This window comes from Bufo gargarizans, chromosome 1 (genome assembly GCF_014858855.1).
Source record: "Bufo gargarizans isolate SCDJY-AF-19 chromosome 1, ASM1485885v1, whole genome shotgun sequence".
Classification (NCBI taxonomy): Eukaryota; Metazoa; Chordata; class Amphibia; order Anura; family Bufonidae; genus Bufo; species Bufo gargarizans.
Genome location: NC_058080.1, coordinates 666,580,714 through 666,608,209, shown reverse-complemented (window position 1 = coordinate 666,608,209; position 27,496 = coordinate 666,580,714). Strand labels below are relative to the sequence as shown.

Sequence of the window (27,496 nt, the reverse complement as noted above, 5' to 3'; positions counted from 1 at the left end):
AGTTAGTGCAAACATAAAAGGCTATGAATTTGAAGCCCTCTTAGAAATTAAAAGAAAAAATAGACATTGTGTGAGGAGGCGACGTCTTCATATAACCATGAAACACTGAATATTCAGAATTCATTTGCTGTATAAACCAGGTGAAGGGCGTAACATAGAGGAACACGACAATATACAGCAGGATTGGTTTTCTCCATCTTTGGATTATGTTCATCGATTTACATGTACACTGCCTTGAAAAAGTATTCATACCCCTTGGACAGCAATATAATGCTCCTTTCAGTCCTTAAAGAGACATCTTCTATCATTTAATTTAAATTAATATTAACTACATTTAAAAATATTATCCAGTTTTTAAACCAGCAGCTGCATCTGAATACTTTTGTAATTGCATGTAATTCAGTAAAATAGCTCAGTGTAGTTCAGCATGTAATTCAGTAAAAAGGCACCGGTTAGCACTGGTGCCTTGCAGTGCTGGGGTCCTGGGTTCGAATCCGACCAAGGGCAACATCTGCATTGAGTTAGTATGTTCTCCCCGTGTTTGCGTGGATTTCCTCCGGGTTCTCCGGATTCCTTATACATACTGATAGGGACCTTAGATTGTGAGCCCCATTGGGAACAGTGTGATGCTAATCTGTGTAAAGCGCTGCGGAATATAGTAGCACTATATACGGTAAGTGCGTATAATAATAAATAATAAATGTATCTGTATAGCGCCACCTGCTCTTTGTTCTTTTTCTTATTTCTTTGTCCGGCTCACTGAGGTGGCCGCACATGCTCAGTTCCATCCTTTAACTGCCTCCTGAGCGGTGATAGGGAGAGCTGAGACACACCCCCTTAGCTAGAGCAGAAAAGACACTCCCCCTTGAGCTTTCAGTGTGATATACAGTAATTGTAACAGAGCAATGAATGGAGAGATCTCTGGATTCATGTGAGGTACAGGGCTGGTTCTAGCTTTCTCCAATTTTCATTTTTTACATTAATCATGGGATAATCCCTTTAAATCTAAAACATATTAGGTACATGAGTGTCGTGTCAACTATGGGCTGCTCTGTAGGACCCAGCCTGTCCGTGCTTTACGAGGATTTCCATTTATTTGAATTCTACATTTCCCTTGCATATCATTACTGTATACATCTACTTGTAAAAGGAACGTTCCCAATAATAACGCTATAATAGGAAATGTAATTCTCGAACAGAAAATTTAAAGAAGCTTCAGATTGTGATTATGACCATGAATTGTAAGCAGATACATGGGAATAGCTTTGAGTGGAGGCAAAATGCAATAGCCTAATGTATTTAATTGTTTGTCCCATTGTAACATTACTTGCAAATTTTTTTTTAATTATACCGTAATCTACATGAAAGTTGAGCAACTCTGTCAATGCATTACATACTGATCCTAAGTTGCTGCTCTAAACAAAAACAAAAAAAAAGCACGTATTTATTCTGCAAGCTCCAGAGCTGAAATCTGTCTGCATTCTCTAAGGGAATTTTCTGGAATGGGACAGGACATTAATGTTTGACCAGTACCCAAGACCGCTGCCCATACAGACTGCTTCTGTTTATGTGCAGTGTCCCACTGCTGGTGTTGATGCATTGTACTTTGTGTGCACTGTATCCCATAGGCTATGTATGGAGAGAGAGAGTAGAAGGAGGTTCTTAGTCACTAGGAAGGGCTGGCACCACCCCTTCCTCTCTAGGAGAAAGTTGCAGCAGTCTAATCTGAGCTGTGGACAAGTAAACAGCTCAGGGCAGTAAGGAGCAGTGTTCGATAGGGAGATCTGTTACCCTGCGGACTACAAGCAGCCAAAGTGACAGTTTATGTGCCAGCCTTTTAGGGAAGGAGATATTGAATTCTACAGAAAGTTCAGCGACCATACAAAGAGGATTGCAGAACATTTGTCAGAGAAAGGTAAAGCACTTACATTGAGACTACAGACTTCTCTGCATGCGGTAGGAGCAAATAAGCTTCAGGTTCCCCATCATATCAAAAGGACAGAAAGGGGCCCTCTGTTCAGAGACTGTATTCTATTGAGGATACTGGGGATATATCTGGAGACAGAGAAAGTGCACCCCACTTAGGCCAGGAAAGGAGAGATTATACAGCCTGATTAAAGAGAAAGAGAGGCCAGTTTTCCATACACAGCCTTGGGAATTGTATATGCCTACTGTAAAGGCATGGTCCATTTTGTCACTCATTTGGTTTGTAGTACTTAACGGGCTAATTTAAGGTATTGTTATAGTTTGCACCAAGTGGAGTTGTTATGCACTTCATCTATGTCCTACTGTTGGTTTATGCTGGATTTTGTAAAAAAAAAAAAAAAAAAAAAAAAAAAAAAAAGACTAAATCTAAGTTATGGATTTGTAATTTACAATATTCAATTTAAAGCTGGAATTGCATCTCAGGATCAGTCCAACATATACTAAAATTCTTATTTGTATGTGTATTCTGGAAAATGAAGTATATGCTCTCTGTCTTTAAGGAATACAGTTTAATGGTGTGATCTCATTTTCAGGCATGAAAGGAGCGGTAATATTGCATACGTCCCACATGTTATCTGTAAAGCAGTTTCAGCACTTATTGTCAGCAAACAGCTGAAAAAGCTATACACGCTGACACAAAGAAACGTTAACTACCCGATACATGAGGAATACTCCCAATACTGCATAAAGTGGTGATTGGGGTAATTGCAACACTGAGAAGGACAGTAACAAACATTTATTGAAAAAAATATCTAAATAAAAAAATCGGTTTTATTAATCAACACAAGTACATTTTCCGCATGCACTAAACAAAGGAGATCGGGTGGAGGATACAGTCATTGCAAGGGTTACTCACTAAGCACATGAGCCTCAGCTTCATTATTGGCAACACTAACTTCTTTCTGAATCTCGCTTTTGTCAAGAGAACTGGGGACACCTGCTTTCTAGGATCAGGAGGAGAGAAACCTTCAGGTTAATGTTAAATCTCTGAAAGGAACCGGTATTTGCATTTCTGATGATATTCATGGTACAATGGCCAGCAAAAAAACGTAAAAAATGTATGTCTAGTTGTTACTACACAGTTCAAATCTACACATAATGTTGAGTGATTTTGCAAATACTGCACCGTACTAATTTTGTGCTGGTCTCCATTTGTGGGGCATCCACATGCAGACCACAGATGCACCAAAGTCAATGGGTCCACAACGTGATACGGCGTGCACATGGCCTGTATCTGCGTTTGGCGGATCCATGGTCCGAGGACCGTAAAACACTTACAGTGTGTTTTCCTCCATTCACATCCATAGCTGGTTCCAAAATTCGGCTAGCCGCCCTTGGAATCTGAAAACAGCTCATGTACACTCTGCTGTCAGACACGTTCTAGTCCTGAGGTGGTCACGTGAAAGCACTGCTCTCTAATAACAGGAGGCTAGCAGAATTGCTCTGTTTGGATATGAACAGAGGAGGAACCTTGATGCAGATCTGTGGTAAGAGACTGCCATATTTAAGATCTGTATTTTCTAATGCTAAGTCTCATGAGCTACGTATTAGAACAAAACACACAAAAATACTGTGCTGGCCAGATGGGTTTGGGGTAGGAGGGAGAACCCCTGGCTCATGAATAAGGTGCATTCATAGAAGAGTCTACTGTATTCTTCGAAATCAGCTACAAGCCATCTAATCTGTCATGATATGCTTAGTAGAGCACTATTTTCACTGCCAGGTCAACTTTAGGCTTGGTTCACACCTTTGTTATTTCTGTTTCTTTTGAACCATCGTAAGAACAAAAAGTGTGGAAGTGTTGCCTAACGGACACAGTACCCAATGGACTCCATTAACTATAATATGGGTTCCATCATGGAACCCTGCATTTTAATGGACAAAATAGTCAAGCATGCTGGGCTACTGTATCCACCATTTTTAATGGAATTTATAATGAGGGCTCTTAACGAAGCCTCCAGCATAGATGCGAATGCAGACAAAATCACTCAACATTTTCAAGAGTTAAATCAGGAAATAATGCGAATGTTCTTCAGCACTAGAAATGGCCTTCAAATGCAATCATTACCAGTGGAAGAAATTTCTAGCATGAACCCATAAAATAAAAGGACAAAATGAGAACACAATGGCTTGGAAAGGGTGAAGAAAAGGTTCAATGGAGGAATGGGTTGTCCGGTTTTCTCATATTGATGACCTATCCTCAGGAGGCATAAGATATAATGGAGGGATTTCTATTAAAGGGGTCATTTGGTTTTCTCATATTGATGACCTATCCTGAGGAATGGTATCGGAGAAGATGGGTCAGCACTGCGGTTTGCACATGATGCGTGTCCAGGGAAGGCGTCCCATTAGTATATAGCGAAGAAGGACCAGCACTCACCTTCTTGACGGTATGAAGAAAAGCTTGAGCCGAAACCAGTGACTGAGGATGCGATTATGCTTTGACTAAAAGTTTATTCATATCGTAAAGAAAGTGAGTGTCGGTCCTTCTTCGCCATCCTCAGGAAATGTCATCAATATCTTATCCGCGCAGGGTCCGACTTTCAGCACCCCTTCCAATTAGCTGTTTTTAATAGACAGCAGGGCTCATATGATCGCTGCCTGCTCCTCACTGTTCATCTGCTTGCCGTCGACATTGCAGTGGCAGAGCAGTGTAATTACAACAATGGCGTCCCCATTCAATTGAATAGAACCGCTGTAATTACACTGCTCAGCCGCTGCGATGCTGACGGTGAGCAGATAAACAGTAAATATAGCCAATAGGTGGATAACTTAAAGGGTGTTCTCCGGGCTTTTAATATTGATGATCTATCCTCGGGATAGGCGACCAATATCAGATCGGCGGGGGTCCAACGGGGGTCCAGGCACCCCTGCCGATCAACTGTATGAGAAACCGCAAGCAGTGTACACGTGCCAACTCCCTTCGTGTTTGCTGCTGCTTTGGCATAGACAGTAGCGGCAGGTACAAATCTGCTGACAGATGCCCTTTAAGTATACCGATATATAGTCACAGAACCCCATTACTGTCTTATAGTGTCGAGTGCGAATATTCAAATTACGTATATTTGTCTCGAATATCGCAACTTCGAGAATTTGCGAATATTTCGAATATAGTGCTATATATTCGCTATATTGAATATTCATCATTTTTTAACATCTGAAAACATGATTCCTTCTGCTTCTTTTTTGTGGGCCAATGAGTCATGTTTTCAGATGTTAGAAAATAACATATATTCGATAGATATTCGCTTTTTTTGAATATTCAGAATTTTTTTTCCTTCTTAAGTCATGATTCCATCCTATTAAGTTACTTGTGGGCCAATATGCAAGAAGCAGAAGGAATCTTGTTTTCAGATTGAAAAAAATGACGAATATTCTAAAAATGAATATATAGCACTATATTCTGCATTTTTTTCCATCTGAAGTCATGATTCCTCCCTGCTTAAATTGCTTCTGGGACAATGACGGTTCACTTCAGATGGAAAAAAATGACGAATATTCTAAAAAACAAATATATGGCACTATATTCTATAGTGTTATATATTCGTTTTTTACCCATTTCACATTACGCGATTTTTACATTGCAGATTTTTTGCAATCGCTAAATAATCTCGAATACGAATATTCACGGATATGTGACGAATATTCTACCACATATTCGCGAAATATCGCGAATTCAAATATTGGACCTGCTGCTCATCACTACTGTCTTAGCCAGTAAAAGTTCCAAGTCTGATTCTACTATACGCCACTTTATCAAGAGGGTGATATTTTGTGTTAGATCAGCATAGGCTGGGGCTTCTCTGGATCACTATTCATGTCGATCGTCTTGTATTCATGTTGGACTGGACACTGGACCCCCAGATTACTCACTGCTAAGGGACTGGAATAGCAGAGCTCCTATTTGATAAGCATAAAGCCAGGGCAACAATTCCAGGTTAGCGGAACATGCAGAGGGGATTAATAAAACATTTCCCATCCATACAATACCATTCTGTTCAGTAACTGGTTAATAGCAAGGAACACATGCAGTATGTTAATGAAATGATGGGCATGATGATCTTGGATGTCGCCATTACCTGCGTTTTCTGGTCCTTAGTGAAACACAACTGAGTCAGGTACCAGGGTGAATTTTGTGGCTGAACATCAAAAAGGCTCAGAACAGGAATCATCAGAGCCTGTAATAATCCCGCCTCATCATTCCTGTCAATGGCCTCATTTACTTGGACTAAGGCTACATTGGCTGAAACAAAAGACATGCTTACAAAATTGCAAAAAGTGATTCACAAGATCTTCTCATAATTCTTTTCTTTAAGATGACCTATCAGGTGTTGTGTAAATGCTTCCATAACACCACAAAATAATGAATCTGGAGGCATCTTCTCTTTGAATTCTGCATCCCTCTGTTATTCCTCCTAAAACGCATGGGTGCTACCATTCCCCTGGTCAATGAGGCAAGACCAAGCAGGCTGTGGACTCAGTGTTAAAGTGGTTATCTGAGTTATTTTTTTGTTCTTTTTACAGTATGCTTCTAACTAGGCAAATGTAAGGGCTTTACCATGCACTTACTTTATCTGCAGTGGCTCCTTTCTCGGACTTCACTGAGGGTCACGTAACCTGCTCTGCAGAGCTCTGCACAAGAACAGGTAGGGAGAAGATCCTGTGTGTATCAGCAGTGTTATTGTAGAGCTGGGACTTGTAGTCCTACACATATAACATGCTGCTGAGTATCATAGCAGGCAGACGTATCACTCAGGGCAGCTCTTGTATTCACTCCCTTTGCAAAGCAGGGGGAGGGGCAGAGATTGTTGTGATTGTTGTTATTGCAGGTAAACAAAGGGTCAAAAGAGAAGCTTTGCCTACAACCTGCTTAACTTAGTTATTTATTGCTGACCATCAGATTTAGGCCTCATGCACACAACCGTTTTTTTTGGTCCGCATCCGAGACGCAGTTTTTGCGCCTTGGATGAGGACCCATTCACTTCAATGGGGCAGCAAAAGATGCGGACAGCACTCCGTGTGCTGCCCGCATCCGTTGCTCCGTTCCGTGGTCCACAAAAAAAATATAACCTGTCCTATTCTTGTCCGTTTTGCGGAAATGAACAGGCAGTTATATTAATGGCTGTCCATACCGTTCCACAAATTGCGGAACGTAAAACACACACGGTCGTGTACATGTAGCCTTACAGTGCTATATTTTTTTTTCTTCATAACTCGGACAACCCCTTTAAACAGGGGGAAAGGCAACGTCCAATGTCCATTTATTATTTAGGCTTTTCCAGGAGGAATAACAGAGGTTCCACACAACGTTGCTAAAAATGTATCAATCGGGGAATACAAGTATTTACTAGAACAGACATGCCAGGAAAAATGACATGACATTCTCAAATGCCCCAATTGAAATAAAAATAAATCACCAGAACCAGAAAATATAAATCTGTTACAAAAAAAACTGTTCAGCAATTTTGTAAAGGAATGGTTTGGTTCTGAAATACCCTACTATCTTAATAAAGAGGAGGTCCCACATTTAGGAGCCTCATCTATTAGTCAGAGAGGGGAGAGGGAAAGGATATCCTATCTTGGTCTGGAGGACCTGGCATGTTTGTTCATTATATTAACAGCCTATTGATTTTAATGAGAACTTGTGTAATACAACGTTTCTCCTGCGGCGGCGCAGTAGGGGAAGTCTATACTTGTTTCTGGGTTCTTCCAAGGATCACAGCTAATCACCGAGGGACCCTACAGCTGGACATCCTGTATTTAACGTATACATTTTTTTAACATTTTATAAAAATAAGATGGCCAAACAGAAGGCTTCTATTCATTTGAGATTATTTTATTCTCTTGCTCGATAATTTGGAATTTTGTCTGTAGACTGAATGTGTCTTACAGAGAGATCAGAAGGTATAAGGCAAAGTCTTGAGCTAGAAGCAAGAATATTAGGCAGTTCGGCAAGCTGCAGGAAGCTTTCTCACTATTGCTGCAGGTTAAATAGAAGCCGGGCGGTAATATCATGCGACAATACGCTGCAATCATCCGAATGTTTCGCCGCTCATGCAATCACGACCACAGGCGTTCTCTCATTCAATGAGCCTTTCACCATGTAATGAGGTACTTACTGTTAACCTTATTAACGTGGCCCTGTATCTCTGCTTGGGTGAGAAGCTCTTCATAGACGTCTCTCTCTTCTTCAGAAATACTATTGTTCTGTGAAAGCAGCGAAGTTGTGAATAATCAGAGCTAAACATCATCACAGCGCATATCAACAGAGTATAATAATCGTAATGGCGGCGACAGCATAAAAGAAACTATTAGAATTATCTGGTGCGGTGCTCATCAGGACTGAATGAAAAGCAAACACCCAGTCACTTACATTAAGGACTCATTCAGACGGCCGTAGTGTTATGCGGATCCGCAAAACACGGATGCCGGCCCATGTGCATTCCACAATTTGCGGACCCCACATTATCGGCTCTACCATAGAAAATCTTTTTTTGCGGGGTCCGTGGAACGGAACTACGGATGCAGACAGCACGCGGTGTGCTGTCTGCATCTTTTGCGGGCCCCTTTGAAAGGAATGGGTCCTTACCCGTTCCGCAAAATTGCAGAACTGGGGCGGACCCATTTACACGGCCGTCTGAATGAGCCCTAAGTTGTATGTGACTAAAAAAAGGGCCGCATACTTTTTTTTCCCCAGGAACAGCGCCATTTTTGTTTTGTTCATAGTCTGGTATTGCAGCTAAGCCCCTTTCAAGTAAGGAGGACTGAGCTGAAACAACAGACACAGCCCGAGGAGAAGAGTGGTGCAGTTTGGGGGGGAAAAAATCAGACCTTTAGGGTAAATGCACACATTCAGGATTTATGTGAGGAGAATCCATGCTGAGATCCACAGGTGTTCGCAGGGAAATCTGTGTGGGCAATCTGCATCAATTACATGTGGATTTGGTGCGGATTTTACTCTCTCTATTAAAGTGAATGGAGACAATCCTGTCAATAAAAATAAAATAAATTGACATGCTGTGGATCTTAAAATCCGCAGAGCAGGTCAAATTCCACATGGAAAAAAAAATCTGCATTGTGTACACGAGAATTTCAAATTCTCATAGAATACAATGTACATGACCTATGATGCAGATTGGTTGTGGCCAGGGTCGCAAAGTAGCGGTGACTCACAGCACAAGTTCAAAAAATCCAGCATTCACTTCTATGGGATCGACGCTACTCTGCGATCCTGCCCGTGACCAGTGTCGCCGTGTAACTTTACCCCGATTATCTCATACAGTCCATTTAAAGAGGACCTGACATGTCTGTTTTAGTAACTACTCGCATTCCCCATGTAATAACAAATCAGAACATGTTTTCATATAATTATGTTGTGCCATACCTCTATTCATTCAGCAGTTTGCAATAAAGGTCCATCTTGGTGTTACCAGTTGGCGGTGTGTTCCTGCACAGTCTGACACTGGCAGCACTGATTGGGTAGTGTCAGGCTCCCAAGCCCGACTGGTAACAACCGGAGGGACCTTTATTGCAGACGGCTGGCAATTCTTCGGCACTATATAGTATAAGAATTGATGCTCCAGGATTGGTATTTCATAACAATGAATTCAAGTAGTTACTAAACCAGACATATCAGGAGGGGCGAAAGATTGTCTTTAGGCTACTTTTACATTAGCGTTTGCGGGGTCCGGCAGGGGAACAGCCTGCTGTATCCGTACTAAAGCTAGCCCATGTGTACAGCCGGAAGTCCGCTCCGGCCCCATTCACTATAATGTGGATGGGCCATGTCCTCCGGCCTGTCCATATTGTAGTAAATGGGGCCGGAGCGGACTTCCAGCGGCACACATGGGCTAGCTTTAGTACGGATACAGCAGGCTGTTCCCCTGCCGGAACCTGCTAATGTAAAAGTAGTCTTAATGTGGTAGGGATCTGTGTGCGCCCCCTGCTTGTTATTTACCATATCTTCTTACATTTCAGATTCTCTTCTGCCCTGCTACACGTCATTCAGCAGAATACAGGAAGCCAATGTATGCAGCCTGTATTCTGTCATTGCCGTACAGGACTCGTGGATGAAAACCCAGAAATGACAAGTGAGATGTAAAGGACCTGAAGGGTACAGACCCCCAATCTTTACCTTTAATTTTGCATTGTCCTCTTTTATTTTCTTAGCTTGGTAGAGCTCATCGTGATACTGCTCCTCCAGTCCCTCCTCCACATTTAACAGCATTGCATTTGGGTTCCTCAGGGTCACCATGGTCTGGCCGACGACCCCCTTATCTACGGCTTCATTAATGGCAATCACAGCTGCATGTACTAAAAACAAAGAGGAAACCATGATAAAAAGCGGCATTGTGGTGTACGCCTAAGGGCTCATGCACACCATGCACGTATTTTTCTTCAGTTTCTGTATGCAGAATCTTTCATTTCAATGTTTACATGTCCGTTCTGCAAAAATAATGAATACGTCCTATTCTTCTCCGTTTTGTGGACAAGGACAGGCATTGTTACAATGGTCACCCGTTTTTGCGGATTCGTGTTTTGCGAACCGCAAAACACATATAGTCGTGTGCATGAGCCCTAAATGTGACTGAAAGGTCAGGAGCACTAGAAGATCCAACCCAAAGGGGTTAAGAAATGGAGTCGCTCCAGTGATCAGCCGATCGCCTTGGATCTGGCCTCAGAAACCGCAGTGACCAGCTGTTAACCACGAGGAAAGCTGTGACGTGCTACACACATGAACAGCATGGTGCGAGGAGAAGACGCCCGTGCTGATACTCACTGCTCCTACTACTCAGGTATAACATTCTTGTACACAGATCATCAATTTAAGGTAAATCTGAGGTGAACACACTGGGAGCAGATTCATCAAAACTGGGTAAAAGTATAACTGGCCTGGTTACCCCTAGCAACCAATCACTGCATAGCTTTAATCTTTCTAGAGCAGCCAAACAAATGAAAGCTGAGCTCTGATTGGTTTCTATTAAAGATGAAAGAAAAGCTAAAAATAAATTAGATTCAGGTTCGATTTGGCCATTTGGTCAACCAATTCGATTTGGGTCTAAATAGATTCTACAATCTAAACTGAAGGTGCTCAAATTGGCCTGAAAACTTGTGTATGACACTCTGATCCATCACAGGACCCATATTTTTTCTCACTATTTTCTCATAAAAAAAACATGTTTGATTATTCCCCCCCCCCTCCCTTTTTTTTTGCAGGGCAAGCTGTGCCTTTTTTTGGTACAATGGGTGATACTAACTGGGGCAGATTTATCAAAACTGTTGTAAAGGAAAATTGGCTTAGTTGCCCATAGCAACCAGATTCCTCCTTTCATTTTCCGAAGGAGCTCTGAAAAATGAAAAGTGGAATCCTATTGGTTGCTATGGTCAACTAAACCAGTTTTCCTTTACACAGTTTTGATAACTCCGACCCATTATGTTCCCCGTCTTCCCATGACCGTGTGCCTAAAGTTATTTTTGTGTATATTTTATGTATTAATAAAACTGCATATATTTTAAATGAGTGTTTTTCGCATTTTTTGGAGGGTTATTGGTTGTTGTTTTTTGGTTATACTATTCTCAGGATAGGTCATCAATATCTGATTGGTGGGGGTCCGACTCCTGGCACCCCCACCTATCAGCTGTTTGAAAATGCAGCGGCCTCTTCGCAGCTTACCAAACACAGAGCCATACATTGCATAGAGGCTGTGCTTGGTATTGCAGCCTTGGCCTATTTACTTGAATGGGACTGAACTGCACCTAGGCCATATGACCGATGATTATGACATCACAGGCCTACGAAGAGGCCTCAGCCCTTATGGAGCGCGGCCGCGGTGGTCTCTTCAAAAACAGCTGAACACGGGAGTGCCAGGAGTCGGACTCCCACTAGTCAAATACTGATCAGCGTATCGAAGTTGACAAAGTGGAATTCGATTCAGGAACTCTGCAAGGAACTCTGGGAACGCGGGATCACTCATAATGCCATGCATGCAGCCAATCAGCAGCCAGCCAGCCCTGTGATGTCAGAGCCCTATAAATAGCCTCAGCCATCTTGGATTCAGTGTACTTAGTGCAGCAAGAGACGTCAGCAGGCGCTAGGGACAGTGCTAGGAAAGACTTTAAAACTTTTATTTTGCTGTATAGAAGTTCAGGGAAAGGATAAAGAGGAATCATTCCACAGTATTGAAGCAGAACAGGGTTCAGTAGGGGAGGTTGCAGCCTGGATAATAGGAACAATCCCATTACACCTTGCTGCATTGACTGGGGAACCAAATTGCCATTATACAGCTCTGTAATTCCAGCAAACCGTCCTTATTAGGGTGCAAGTGCTGTTTGATACAGGCATTAACAGGGTTTATTACAAGGAAATATGTCTGTCTTTTTTGCCCTTGTGTGGTGCAGTTATATGTTCTAAAGCATTTTTTGGCTTGTATTAGTGGGAAAAAAAGGGCTTCTTAGCCGTTGTGTGGTGAAATGAGAAAATTACAGCCTTTTTTGGCGTGTATTAAGTGGCAAAAAAGTATATATCATTTGCCGTTCAGCGGTGCAGTTATATGTTCTAAAGCCCTTTTTGGCGTGTATTAGTGGCACACAAAAAAAAAAAAGGATTTGGCGTTGTGTGGTGAAGTGAGAAAATTACAGCCTTTTTTGGCATGTAATAGTGGCAAAAAAATATATATTATTTGCCGTTCAGCAGTGCAGTTATAGGTTCTAAAGCCCTTTTTGGTGTGTATTAGTGTAACGCCCCAAAGGTGCATTGCCACTTCTGCACCCTGCTACTGTCTCTACTGGGCTAGTGTCATGTCATTTATGTATTTATTTTCAGGTCCCGCATAATGTGCATTCATAATCTTCTATGTAACTGTTAAAGTGTAATATGCCCGGTTCATCAGCAGGTGGCAGCATCAACGGCAGAGTTACAGGTACATGGAATGGAGCTTTTCCTCCCATTCTAACACCCCCTCTGTGGTGTGGTGGGCGTTTTCCACTGGCTGAAGGAAGGGTGGAGTTTTAGTGAGAGTTAGAGCAGTCTAGCATACCCCTCCTAAGGGAAGGTTGAGAGTATACCCTGCTAGGGGAAGGCAGCAGAAGCATGTCCCCTGTCTGGACCAGCTGGAGGACCTTCAGCTCAGCTGGACCTGGAGGCAGAAGCCTGAAGCCTCCAAAACCAGGAGTAAAGTGTTCCCTGGACAAAGCTAGAGACAGACCAGATTGCAAAGCGAAGTACAGCCTAAAGCGGAAGCTGAGTTCGATAGCCAGCCTGTTAGCACAGCAGAGTCAGAGAGCAACTGATGTAGCAACGAGGAGTTTGCCTGCCACAGTTCATACCAAAGGCTGCTGGAAACCAAGACAAAGCCGTTCAGCGGTGCAGTTATAAGTTCTAAAGCCCTTTTTAACGTGTATTAGTGGCACAAAAAAAAAGTATTTGCCTTTGTGTGGTAAAGTGAGAAAATTATAGCCCTTTTTGACGTGTATTAGAGGCAAAAAATATATATATATTTGCCGTTCAGCGGTGCAGTTATATGTTTTAAAGCCTTTTGTGGCGTATATACTGTAAGTAGAAAAAAGTAAGGGCCTATTTGTCGTTCAGCGGTGCAGTTATATGTTCTAAAGCCTTCTTTGGCGTGTATTAGTGGGAAAAAAAGGGCTTATTAGCTGTGTGGTGAAGAGAGAAAATTACTGACTTTTTTAGGGTGTTTTAATTTCCATTTTATTTATTTATTTGATCTGACATTATGTCAGACAGAGAAGTGCCAGGCCCTGCACAGGGGAGTGGCAGAGGCCTAAATGTTTCTGGCGCAGGCACAGGTCGCAGCAGAGTAAGGGGGCGTGGCAGCAGGAGTCCAGCGAGAGGCCTGAACTCCCGGTGTCATCTAGCAGTCGTGTCTTGACCAGCAACCCAGCGGTTCTTGAATGGTTGACTCGGTTATCCACTTCATCCCAAGTGACATAAGACACTCCCAGCCAAGAGTCCGTGGGTTCGCCAGACACAACCCTTAGTTGGCATGACGCAGGAGCAGGCCCTGTGCCCTCACCTGTCCTCAATCTGCCTCTGTCCTTTTCTATTCCCTCAGCCAGACAGTATTATATGCGGTGGGCTCAGCTCCACTATACAGCGAGGACAAGCTACTAGAGGACAGTCAGCAGCTACTGACCAGCCAAGATGTGGAGGAGACATCCGCCGCTTCCTCCGGTAGGCGGGCAAGTAGTGATGAGGAGAGTTGCGTGGGAGCTGGTGTTGTGAGCGGTCAGGCTCCTGATCAAGAGAGGAGGACATCAGTGACGTGTAGACAGTACTCGATGATGATGATGTAGCTGATCGCACTTAGGAGCCGGGTGAATTAGTGGCTTCATCATCATCGGGAGAAAAGGGTGACAGCTTGCCCGTGAGGCAGCGGTGGAGCCAGCAAGTCACTAGTGTAGCAGGGAGTCAGCAGGGTCGCAGCAGTGGGAGGTCGGGAGCCAAATTTGCCAGGCATAGACCACCCACTTTGCAGGAGCCTACCTGCCCGGAAAGTAGTGGTGCAGGGGTTCACGGAAGCAGCAGCAGTCAGTCAGTGCGGAGTGTTGGGGGTAAAAATCACCTACTCGGCGGTGTGTCAAGTTTTTTTAAAGCCGCCGGAGGAGGTGAACCAGACCATTTGTAGAATCTGTGGGCAGAAGTTGAAGCATGACCAGGGTGCCACGGCCCTGCGTCAACATATGCAGCATCACCATAAAGTGGCCTGGGAGAACAGTGGTTCAGATGTGGTGGTCCAGCCTGCCACAGCAACCGCTGCATCACCCAGTGGCAGGCACCCGATTTCAGGCAGTCAAGGCTCCACCACTCAGCCGAAGGGAGCTGTCTGTCCTTCCCATCATCTGCTGGTCCTGATGCTCATGCTCCTCCTCCTCCTCGTCAGCCATTCCGTCAGCAATTGATCACCGAAGCGATTGCCAAGAGACAACAGTATGCATGCACTCATCCAACGGCGCAGAAGCTGAACGTGCTCCTGTACAAGTTGCTGGTGCTGCTGTAACGGTCAGCAGAGGAAGAGACCGTAGAGCAGGACTCAAGTACAGTGCAGCAGACAAGGAGGCTGAAGTAGAAACCGGCTTTATTAAAAGAGAACTCTAACTGCCGGAGAAGCAGATTTACAATATGAACAGCTTGGGAATTCACAATAAAGATAATGGAAATTTGCATAAAGAACACAAATGAATCACAAACACAAGTACAGACAATAGCAGGCTACTCTCTTCTAGGTAGTCCTATCTGTCCCCGCTACCCGGGGTGCACCTCTACGGTGCACTAAACTAAATCCTATTCCACTATGCCCTAGCTCAGGTTAGCATCAGTGCACTCACAGTTCGGTGTCTGCACATGCAGGCAGGTACAGTCTGGGTCCCGATCTGGTTGCTTGCTTGCTTGCTTCAGCGTGGCTCAGCTCTGGCCTCTCTTTGTAGTCTCTGTAACTCTGTAACTTTGTAGTCTCTGTTAGAGATAATCAGCAGCTCTGGACGTGTAATCAGGCAGGGCCTGGAATTCACTCACAGTTCCTCTGGTAAGTGCCTCACACTACAGCAGACAGCACACAGATACTGTGTCACAGCAGGCAGGGAGAAATCACTCTAATCTTCCCTGTGGATCTCCCTCTCAGTGCACAGCGTCCTTCTTCCTGTGTACTCAGACACCTTCAGCCCAGGCTCTCTGCTCAGCCCGGGAAAAAAACTTAACTCCTTGTCCTCTGGAAACAACTCCTCTCACTGTCCTACTCAGCCACAGTGGCCTCTGGTGGCTGGAGGGAAACATGACAGTCTGCTATATATATATGTGTTGGAAATGTTGCTGGATGATCAGGGCTGCCTCTTACATGCCTCCCCACTTAAAGGTGGCCGTCCTCGGCCTTGCTATATAGTCCATAGAAATAATGGTTAATGTAAATTTTTATACAGCAGTACAACATTGTCCACAATACATACAGGTGGACCAAATGAACTCATCAGCAGCGTACCTGTTTGGTGGAACCCCTGCAGTAAGCCTACTGGATCTCCGGAGGTCCTGGCTATCTGTTATGACCTGACTCTCTCCACTAGGAACTGCCAGTCTGGATTCATCCACCACAATAGGAGGTTCGGGTGTGTCCGAGGGCCCCTCTCCATTACGGGCTGGCAATGGTTCTGTGACAGTGCCTTCATCACCTGTAACCTGGGAGGCTTCTTCAGTGCTGGGAGCAGTCCACCAGTCTTCACCATAATCTCCATCAGAGATAACAAGTTCTGAGTATGGGGCAGGAGGAGGTGTCCTCTGAACAGGTGCGGGATCTTTGGACCGGCATGGCCGTAACATATTCCTATGTAGAGTCCGTGAAGCAAATTCCTCATTCTCAACCTGCACTTCATAGACCGGACCATTAGGGTACACTCTCTTGATCACTTTATACGGCTGTACTTCCCAACGCTCACTCAACTTGCCTCTGGGACGTTTCTCTCGTACCAGTACCCGATCCCCAGGCTGCAATGGAACCTCCTGAACTGGAGGACGGTCTGTATGAGCTCTCTCCTGTAACCGCTGACCTGCCAACCGGCGAATGGTCTGGAGACGCCGACGGTGTTCTTTCACCCATGAGGTGGTTGATCGCTCTATTAGGTCTTCTGGCTGTTCTAGGTTTAATTCCACGATCTCTCGACCAGCCCTACCGAACAGTAACATGTATGGGGTGTAACCGGTGGTGGTGTGGACACGATTATTGTAAGCCCAGACTAATTCTGGCAGGTAGTCAGGCCAGTGTGCCCTCTTGTCTTCCTCTAGCGTCCTCAGCATTTGCAGCAATGTGCGGTTAAAGCGCTCACAGGCTCCGTTTCCTTGGGGATGATAAGGAGTTGTCCTTGATTTTTCAATGCCGTACAGTCGATGTAGCTCTTCCATCACTTTTCCTTGAAAGCACGCCCCTTGATCTGAATGGATCCGCTTTGGACACCCATAGACCCGAATGAAGTCTTGACAAATGGCTCGTGCAGCGGACTCGGCCGTCTGGTCCCGAGTTGGGGTGACTACTGCAAACTTGGAGAAGTGGTCGATCATGACCAGGCAATACTGTGGACCTCTTGACGATTGTCCCACAAGAAGATAGTCTATCATCAACACTTCCAGCGGTTCTGTGGTCTGGATGGACTGTAGGGGTGCTCTCTGTTCTGTACTCTTCGTGAGTTCACACACTCGACACTGTCGGCAAACTTCTTCAACTGTGGCCTCCAGTCGCGGACAATACACATAACGCTGCAGCCACTGGTATGTCTTGACTGGCCCGAAGTGAGCTCCAAACTCATGAGCCTCTTTGGCTATCTCCCGTGCCATTCTTCTGGGTATCACTACCTGCCACCTCGCCTCTAGGTCGGCAGGCTGTTGCCACTTGCGGAACAAAACAGCTCCATGCACTTCCAGTCTGTCCCATTGATGTAGAACGGACTTCATCTCGGCATCCAGATCAGTCCTTTCTTCTTTGTTGGGTTTCCTGCACTGGGTTACCCAGCTTTTCATTTGCTGCAGTCCAATGTCTTCATCTTGCAATCTGCCCCATTCTTCATTAGTTCTCCCCAATGCTTTGGGTAGCTTACGGGCCTCCCCACTTGTCTGGGCCGCGACTGTTGGGGGAGCGAACTTGCGGAAGTCAGGAGTTTCATCTTCTTCCTTTTGTTCATCCATATCCCCTACTGGAGTTTCAAAAGTAACCCTCGAGAGACCATCAGCATTAGTGTTCTCTGTAGCGGAGCGGTAGCGAATTGAGAAGTCATACTTTGCGAGGCGAGCCTCCCAGCGTAGCTCCAGGGCTCCCAACTTGGCCGTACCCAGATGGGCCAGGGGATTGTTATCCGTCCGTACGAAGATCTTAGCTCCTGTCAGATATCCTGCAAATTTCTCCGTCATAGCCCACACCAGGGCAAGGAGTTCCAGCCGGAAGGAACTGTAGTTATGGGGGTTTCGCTCCGTATCTCGCAAGGATCTACTGGCATAAGCGATCACTCTCTCATGTCCATCCTGTACCTGCGACAGGACTGCCCCAAGTCCGTAGAGGCTGCCATCAGTAGCTAAGATGAATGGTTTATCAAAATCGGCATAAGCCAAGATGGGGGCCGATGTCAGGGCTTCTTTCAGGGCCTGGAAGGCCTCTTCCTGTTTCTGTCCCCAGGGGATACTTTGGCCCTTGGGTTGCCCAGCCGTTCCTCTCAACAACTCATTCAGAGGGCCCGCTATTTTTGCGTAGTCTTTGATGAACCGCCGGTAGTACCCAGTCAGTCCCAGGAAGGCCTTCAACTCACGCAGTGTTCTCGGCACTAGCCATTGTCGTATTGCAGCCACTTTGTCTTGGGACGGTAGCACTCCGTCTTGGGACACCCTATGGCCCAGGTACTCGATCTCCCTCTTGAAGAGATGACACTTCTTTGGCTTTACCTTCAGGCCATGGGATCGCAGTCGCTCGAGTACCTGCCCTAGCCGATTCAAGTGTTCTTGAAAAGTAGCAGAGTATACGATGATATCGTCTAGGTATATCAGAGTGGCTTCAAAATTCAGGTCTCCCAGGCATCTCTCCATCAGCCGCTGGAAGGTTCCAGGGGCATTAGTCAGTCCGAATGGCATCCTGTTGAATTCAAATAACCCCATGGGGAGTATGAATGCTGTCTTTGCCTTGTCCTGCTCAGCCACTGGTACTTGCCAGTACCCACTTGCTAGATCCAGGGTGGAGAAGTATTTGGCTCGTCCTAGAGCCGTCAGAGACTCCTCGATGCGTGGCAGAGGATATGAGTCTCGCGCAGTGCAAGCATTCAACCGCCGGTAATCCACACAAAATCGAATAGTGCCGTCCTTCTTCTTGACAAGCACCACTGGGGCTGCCCAAGGGCTCTGGCTTCCCCGCACCACTCCGGAATCTATCATCTGTTTCAATAGCGTCTTCACTTCCTGGTACAACTTGGGCGGAATCTGTCGATATCTCTCCCGAATTGGTGGAGTGTCCCCCGTCGGTATCTCATGTGTGATAGCATTCGTGCAGCCAAAGTCATCGGCGTGGCGGGCAAACGCAGCCTGATTCTCCCACAGCATGGTTTCAACTGCTCGCTGTTGGTCTAAACTGAGAGCCTTAACATCTATCTCCATTTGATCCAAGATGGTTCCCCCATTCCATTCTGGGGTCGGCGCCTCTTCTGCACTGGCAGTAACTGCCAGGGTCCAACCAGCATCCCCTACCGGAGCTAGAGTCACTTCTCTCTGACTCAGGATTTCTCCCTGATGTAGGTACACACGAGCCAGTTCCACCCCTGGCGTCAAGGGCACTTCTAGATATCCCACATTCACAGCTCTTATGGGTACTCGTCCATTCTGGACCACTCCCAGTGTCCGGGCCACCAGGACGTCCTGACCCAGCTCTCCTAGGCCTGTTGGTTCAACGAACACCTCCATGCCTTCAAGATTACGGAAAGTTCCCACGGGTAACGTCAGCACGGTCTCCCGACCAGGGGGAAGGGTGAAGGTAGCCTTTCCTGGCGCTCGGATCGTTCCCACCGCCTGGTGTGCTGGTACACTTTTCTGTGTTCCACAAAAACGGATTAGCCGTTGAAATGCTTTCTGGGTAGGTTTGTGCGGGGTGGCTTGTTTCCATTAACCCGGCCCCCGTTTGGTGAACATGATCTGATCCAATTCTCGCAGGATATTCATGCCCATTATCACCGGCACATCTTCTTTGAACGTTTCGGGGACCAACAAGATACCTTTCCGCCCCACTTCCTGTCCACACAGCCGTACATTCATCCACACGACCCCTGTGACAGGAATCTGTTGTTGGTTAGCCGCTGTAACCCGGACCAGTGTCTCTCGTTCTGGCTTGGCCAGCGCTTTAAAGTAACGGTAGAAGAATGACTCGGGCATAGTTGTCACCTGAGACCCAGTATCCACTAAGCAGTCGACAGGAACACCTTCGAACTCAGCTCGTATAGTGGGGCACCCTGCGACCAGGTGTTCGGAGCTTTGCTGGGTAACTTGGCTCTCCACCTCCCCTGCAGTACGCCCCACTACTGCAGGGGTCGGTAGTTTAACGGCGGCTCTTGGCGTCCAGCTGGATTATTCCGACACTCTCTGGCAAAATGTCCTAGATCTCCACACCGCCAACACTGTGCCCCTTGACGGCCCACTTTTAGCCTGCGAGTGGGAGGTGCCCTCAGAGCTTGGCTGGATGGCCCCACTGAAGGGTAATGAGGGGCTTGATGGTATGGTAAACTAGCATAAGGGCATTCGGGTGTAGGAACCCACGGAGTCGCCTGATAGGTTTGTTGTCGGGCTGGATAGGCAGCCTCAGTAGTATGGCGCGACTCTATCCGTTTCTCCAGGTGTGTCAACTTTTCGTGCATGGCACTCAGGGAGCTCTGCAAGTCTTGTACCACTCTGACCAGGGCTTCCTCATTTCTTGTAACCCCGGGGGGTGTAACGGTCTGGGTCCGTATTACTCCAGAAGCATAGCCGTCTTCTTTGTTTCGCGTCACGGCCTCTGCCAAAATTTGTCGAAAGGTTAGGGTAGGGTCTACTCTGACTCGTTCCCGCAGAGCCTGTTTCAGGGGATTGCTGTAGAGCCCCAGAATAAATTGTTCCCGCAGTATCCGGTCTATGGGTCCCATGCCAGTAACCCCATCTGCCTCTTTTTTTTGTACCTCGGCCAACACTTCCTGTAGGGCTGTAGCGTACTGAGAGACACCTTCGTCTTCCCGTTGAATCCGGTAAAAAAACTTCGCCCGGAGGTGCCCTGCACTGGCTGTTTCCCCATATATTTCTTCCAGGAATCTCACCATCTCTTGCAATGTATTGCGCGTGGCTTCTGGTTGTAGGAGAACATTTCTTCGGGCCTCACCCTCGAGAGCGGCCAAAGCAATTTCTACTTGTAGTTCTGGGCTGACATTGTAAATCCTAACAGCACTCTGTAACCTTGTCACCCAGTCTGACAGTGTCATGTTCTGGCCATCAAATTTGGGTAGCAAGTTGAACAACGTGCCAATAGGAAGGGCCCTTGCAAGGGTTCCACCATTGCCTGAGGTACTCACATTAACATCATGCACATTGCCTTCAGCCGCCTCCATCTCTGTGACTGTACCCTGCTCGCAGCGCCACTTGTAACGGTCAGCAGAGGAAGAGACCGTAGAGCAGGACTCAAGTACAGTGCAGCAGACAAGGAGGCTGAAGTAGAAACCGGCTTTATTAAAAGAGAACTCTAACTGCCGGAGAAGCAGATTTACAATAAACAGCTTGGGAATTCACAATAAAGATAATGGAAATTTGCATAAAGAACACAAATGAATCACAAACACAAGTACAGACAATAGCAGGCTACTCTCTTCTAGGTAGTCCTATCTGTCCCCGCTACCCGGGGTGCACCTCTACGGTGCACTAAACTAAATCCTATTCCACTATGCCCTAGCTCAGGTTAGCATCAGTGCACTCACAGTTCGGTGTCTGCACATGCAGGCAGGTACAGTCTGGGTCCCGATCTGGTTGCTTGCTTCAGCGTGGCTCAGCTCTGGCCTCTCTTTGTAGTCTCTGTAACTCTGTAACTTTGTAGTCTCTGTTAGAGATAATCAGCAGCTCTGGACGTGTAATCAGGCAGGGCCTGGAATTCACTCACAGTTCCTCTGGTAAGTGCCTCACACTACAGCAGACAGCACACAGATACTGTGTCACAGCAGGCAGGGAGAAATCACTCTAATCTTCCCTGTGGATCTCCCTCTCAGTGCACAGCGTCCTTCTTCCTGTGTACTCAGACACCTTCAGCCCAGGCTCTCTGCTCAGCCCGGGAAAAAAACTTAACTCCTTGTCCTCTGGAAACAACTCCTCTCACTGTCCTACTCAGCCACAGTGGCCTCTGGTGGCTGGAGGGAAACATGACAGTCTGCTATATATATATGTGTTGGAAATGTTGCTGGATGATCAGGGCTGCCTCTTACACTGCAGTCCCCCCCTTTCCAAGTGGTGGACTCTGCACCTTTCAGAGAACTGATAGCTTGTGCCGAGCCGAGGTGAAGAGTCCCAAGCTGTCATTTCTTTGCCAAAAAGGCAGTACCAGCCCTGCACACATATGTAGAACAGAAGGTGGGCCATTCCTTAAGCCTGTCTGTGTCTGCCAAAGTGCACAGCAGCGCCAACGTGTGGAGCTGTAACTACAGTCGGGGACAATACATGTCCTTTACGGCCCATTGGGTGAATGTGGTTCCTGCACAGCCACACCAGCAACTTGGCCAGGTGACGCCGCTTCTGCATCCACGTTCTCACGCTGTTGGTCCTGCGAAAATGTCCGCTTCTGTCTTCTCATTCTCCGTGTGCTCAGCCTCCACTGCAGGGACAATTCACAGTGCCCCTCCAGCATACCACATGTGCAGGGCACCTCTACTTGTATAAGCTTTTAATAGAACAGGTTCTGTAGAAATCTATGTGGAATCAGTGAATTGGTGTAAAATGAGTGCTCTCTTTCATGCTGTAGGATCTTAGGCCTCTGCACGGTTCTTTATACCTGGCACTAACATTGACCTGTAAGACCGAGTTCACACTTGAGTTATTTGGTCAGTTTTGGCCCCGTAACTGCCCAAATAAGTGAAGTGTGCAGTGATTCTAAGAGCGACGCCTGTCATACTGACTCACAGTATTGTTTCACTACCACAGCAGACTCCCTATGCGTGTTACTGCAAGGCACAGTGTTCTACACCACTATACAGGCTCTCTGCAGCCAGGAAATAGCAGGGTATTTTTTTTTACGCGATTCGCCACGAACCACGGATCGAACCAAATTTTTCCGGAAAATTGAAACCGGCCAAATCGAATTTTTTAGAAATTCGCTCATCTCTAATAGTCATCAATATTGAATACCCGGAAAGCCCCTTTAAAACATTCAAACAGCCATCATTTAATGTAAATAAAGGCAATCATTCATTTACTGTTCGATACATCGCACAGGCAGGTCAATACCTCTTTATATTGCCATACACTATGCTACCACTAGAGGGTGACAAATAGTAACATCAATCAACATACAGCATAGACTTATGTAACAAGAGAAGTGACTAAAAGAAATTCAAAGAACTTACAGGCTGCTTCATCCACAGAGAGTTCATTAGCCAGAATTCCCCCAATCTTGCTGAATGACGGCATCTGGATCCCGTACTTTTCCAGCTCTTTCCTCATGTTACTGATCTCTTCCTCTACATACCAAATAAAGGCGATTAATTCAGTGGACATTGCATTTCAAACAATACTTACTTATGTATGACTTTCCTATGTGATATTAAAATATCTAGAAAAGGGTTCTTCACATAGACTAATGTAGTAAGAGTATAAAATATGCTATACATAATATATACATATACAATATTATACCAGGATAGATAATCCTTGACTACCATGTGCCATTTATAATACTAAGATTTTCCTATGGGGCAAAGGGGCTTTGGGCTTCCTCAGGCCCCAGGGATTGGGGTCAGTTTTTACCTCTGCACCCCTACCGCTAGCTCCTGGTTATTTCCTGTCATGATGACGTCTACTTTATTTGGTTACCTGTAAAATCCACCTTGCCCAATAAGTCTTGTATTTGAGGTGCAATGCCAAGTTTGAACAGGTACAAACTGCAATAAAAAATACGGCAATCAGCAGCAAGAACAAACATAACAGAGATGAAAGACGAACATTTGTAGATTATATTTTATCTAAGCATTTAGAAGAACGTGAAATTACATAATCTGCAGGATGTAGTAAATATAAATGATATATTGAGACGATAAGAACTTACAGGGTATTGTAATAGAGGAAGAAATGTGCACATAAAGATACTGCTGTACCATCTGCATCCAGCAGAGGGCACCAGATCTTTGGTCAACCTGGATAGGAAGAGGGCAGGGAATACTGCTCCAGTGTGTGCACATGTGTGCAGAAACTGGGTGTATACCCTGGTCAGAGCCCAGATACCAGAGCAGTAAGAGCGGAGAACAGGAGCCAGGAGAAAAGTTCTGGCCTCATGGTCCCGGAGTATTGTCAGCAGAGTGTCAGAACCAGCCAGATATCAGAGCAGCTGGCGGCAAGTAAAGATTAAAAGAGCCCAGGGGTGTGCAAGAGCGCTGGAGAACACAGGCAAATGAGGACTGGCATCTCCAGAAAAGGCACCTGATGTACCCGGTGTACACAGAGGCTCAGCACAATATGGTTCTGAAGTTGTCCTTGGCTCAGTCAAGAGTTCAAGCATTATATTATCCTCATTGCCTCTGTGAGACATAAAAGACTATTCTATATACATATATACTAGAGATGAGCGAATTTCTTAAAAGTTCGGAGTGATGATGTAATCTCGTACCGCACGGGATTTTTGGCCAAGATCTTCAAGCAAGATGGAGGCTAGTGGCCCCTCGCGAGCAAATGAAGGAGGCAAGTTTGAATTTTTTTGTTTTTTTTATACTATTTCAGGGTAAATCGATTCGCTGACACGAAGCACGAGGAAATTCGGCTTCTCTGCGAATTAAATTTATCCTGAAATTCGGATCGAATTCCACTTCGATACGCTCATCTCTAATATATACAAGTTATATCTGATGTGCATTATCTCCAAATGTTTGCACAGGTTCTTTTCTACCCTCCAAAAGCTGAAGGAAGTCACCAAAATGTGATGGAAGTCGTGAACACTACAGCAGCAGGTTGTTGCTACATGAATCACAGAAATGATATAATCCCCCCACATCTATGTATCTAAACTCGATCATTTCAGTTCACCACTGGCAAGCTATCCTCCACTAGAGAGTGGTACAGCCCTGCACTGCTCACCCATCTGTTTTTAGGTTTGAGCAGTAACATTTCGCTTTTGTCACGTGTGTCCACTGGAGAATACATGACAGTGAACTTGCTTTAGGATTATTTTGAAATGGTATTAAATGGTTTGATTTCAAGTACTAGACAAAGAGGAGACCTTTGGCACAGAAAACTCAGCAAAAGGGAATTTCGATTTCAACAGATTGCTCCAGAGGAACAAAGGTTTGTTGGCAGCTCTGTGCTCGAAACAGCTTAACTCTGAGGGAACGTTTTTGAGGGCTCTTACATTTATCTTGATGCCCGAGTTCTCGATACAGCTGATCAAGTTATACATTTCTCAAGCAGGTTCGCCTCCGCTGGTTACCAACTATCTCCTTTGGCTCATAGAGGGGGTCCTGAGAGGAGCCCATCCCTGGAACATCCATATGTCAATGTTTTTTCTCCCCCAGGAATTAAATATTGATGACCACTCTACAGGATAGGTCAACAATATCTGATAGGTGAGGGTCTGACTCCAATAACCCCACTAATGAGTGTTGCAGCCACTCCATAGTGTACCAAGCACATCGCCGTACATTGTCTAGTGGCTGTGCGTCACTTGAATGGGACTAAGCTGCACAAAGGCCACATGGGTGATGAAGGTGATGCCATAGACAGACAGAGAGGTGGCACTGCTCACCTGAGCGCTGAGGCCCCTTGTATCTTCTGATTAGCAGGAGTGGTAGGAGTCTACTGCCGCCCGCCATCAAGTGGTGGGCACTGTACGACTGCCTGCCAGTGAGCAGTGACATTCTACTGCCACCTCCCAGCATGCAGTCTGCCCTCTATAGCGCTTTCAGTTTTTTACAAGCGATTTTATCATGTTATTGTGCCCGTCCTGACTATGGGACATAAATCAGCAGGTAATGGGCTAAGGCTTTTTTCACACCTGTGGCCAGACAATAGAGGGAATCGGCTGGACAAAGCATTTTTTGTGTGGCCGATTCTCAGCATATTTGCCAGGTAGCAGCCGGATCTCTGCCAGACCCCATTGGGGTCTGGTGGGAAGCTGGTAGTATCCGGCAACACCTGATCCTGAGAACTGAGGCAAGTGTGAAACTAGCACAAGTAACCATTAGCCCATAAACTAATTCTGTTCCGCTTATTTCGAAAAGTGGTCAACCCAATTACTAATCCTGATTCCTGACTAGATCAGATAACACGGCTCCTTAAACTAATGGAAAGACCTGTGTCCAAGTCTACCAGAAGCCGAGGATGCGGATTTCACATCACAACACTTAAATGCTGAGGCGTTTAATGAATAGAGGAAGTCAAGGTGTGAAGAATCAATTAGGTTCATCACTGATGACAAACTCAAGCTGACGCACAATCCTTTTACACAGGTCTCGGCCTGAAGTAAATTCAATCGATCGTGTTTTGTTTAGAAACTTTATCTGTCTTTAAAATGCAAAGTTCTGAAAGCACAAAAGCACCTTCTCTTAACTGTCTGGAAGTGAAAGAATCCAGGGGAGTTGCATCAATACCAGCTTAGAAGGCCAGTGAAACAGAAAATCTGCATTAAGAAAATAAAGGTCTACTGGTGTAGCCTTAAAGGGGTTGTGAAGCCTAATTAAAAAAACATATTTCTGGCAGCAGTTTGTTGAAGGAAACCTGTTGATTGAGCTGCAGGCAGCATGTTCTAGAGCAGGAGGAGCAGAGCAGAATGATTTATAGTTCTGTGGGAAAAAATTCTGTAAATCTTATATTTTCTTCATTTATATTCCCGCTCGTTCTGGGCTATGAAGTCCAGGAGGCTGTCCTATCGGTGATTGACAGCATTCCCTCTATGACTGTGTATACAGAGATAGCTGTCAATCACTGATCTGACTGATCAGAAGTCATACTGAAACTTTTCCCCGCACTTCAGGTCTGGCCAGCAGGACCACCAGAGATGGAGGGTATTTTCAGAGATGAGCGGAGTTTTTTTTTTTTTTTTTTAAGGAATCCTGTGCCCATCTGAAGATACAGTGTAATCTGCAGGCAGCATGTTAAAGAGCAGAAGGAGATGAGCAGATTAATATATATACTAGCAGAAAAATAAAAAAAGGACACCTGAAAAAACTTAAAGGGGATGTCCAGGTTCAGAGCTGAACCCAGACATACCCATATTTTCACCACGGCAACCCCCCTGATGTTAGCATCAGAGCATCTTATGCTCCAAAGCTCTCCTTTGCCCTGCGCTGGATCGCGCAGGGCAAGGGCTCTTGTTTACAATAACACACTGCCGGGTGGAAGTTTTCCGCCCGGCAGTGTGTTCGGTGACGTCACCGGCTCTGATGGGCGTGCTTTAGTGCTGCCCTAGCCGTTTTACTGGCTAGGACAGCGCTAAAGATCGCCCATCAGTGCCGGTGACGTCACTGGGCTTCCTGGCACTCCAATGGAGAGCCCGGTTCGTCACTGGAACTCCTGAAAATGCCTTTGCCCTGCACGATTTAGCGTAGGGCAAAGGAGAGCATTGGAGCACGAACTGCTCCGATGCTCAAGTCAGGGGGGCTGCCGGGGTGAAAATGGGGATATGTCCTGGTGAAGCTCTGAACCAGGACAACCCCTTTAATGCAATTGAGCTGAGATTGACAAAGTATAAACTGCTAGTGATGCTTGGTCAATGATCACACAACCAAGGTGGCGCCCCCTTTATTTTGGGTTCAGCAGCAGGGTACATGTTGAGGCAGG

General features: G+C 45.7%; 1 protein-coding gene across 2 annotated transcripts in view; it reads right to left on the bottom strand.

Annotated features, from left to right (window-relative positions):
- The window catches only part of IQGAP2 (IQ motif containing GTPase activating protein 2), a 340,563-nt gene that overhangs the window by 138,610 nt on the left and 174,457 nt on the right, over positions 1 to 27,496 (bottom strand). The window contains exons 6-11 of one of the 2 annotated variants that reach the window (XM_044276088.1): positions 23,546 to 23,613; positions 23,080 to 23,193; positions 10,121 to 10,299; positions 8,106 to 8,193; positions 6,066 to 6,229; positions 2,843 to 2,930 (exon numbers count right to left, since the gene is read on the bottom strand). In XM_044276088.1, coding sequence (XP_044132023.1) covers positions 2,843 to 2,930; positions 6,066 to 6,229; positions 8,106 to 8,193; positions 10,121 to 10,299; positions 23,080 to 23,193; positions 23,546 to 23,613 — 701 coding nt within the window. The remainder of the gene's footprint in view (positions 1 to 2,842; positions 2,931 to 6,065; positions 6,230 to 8,105; positions 8,194 to 10,120; positions 10,300 to 23,079; positions 23,194 to 23,545; positions 23,614 to 27,496) is intronic. The other variant, XM_044276089.1, reaches the window with a different exon arrangement.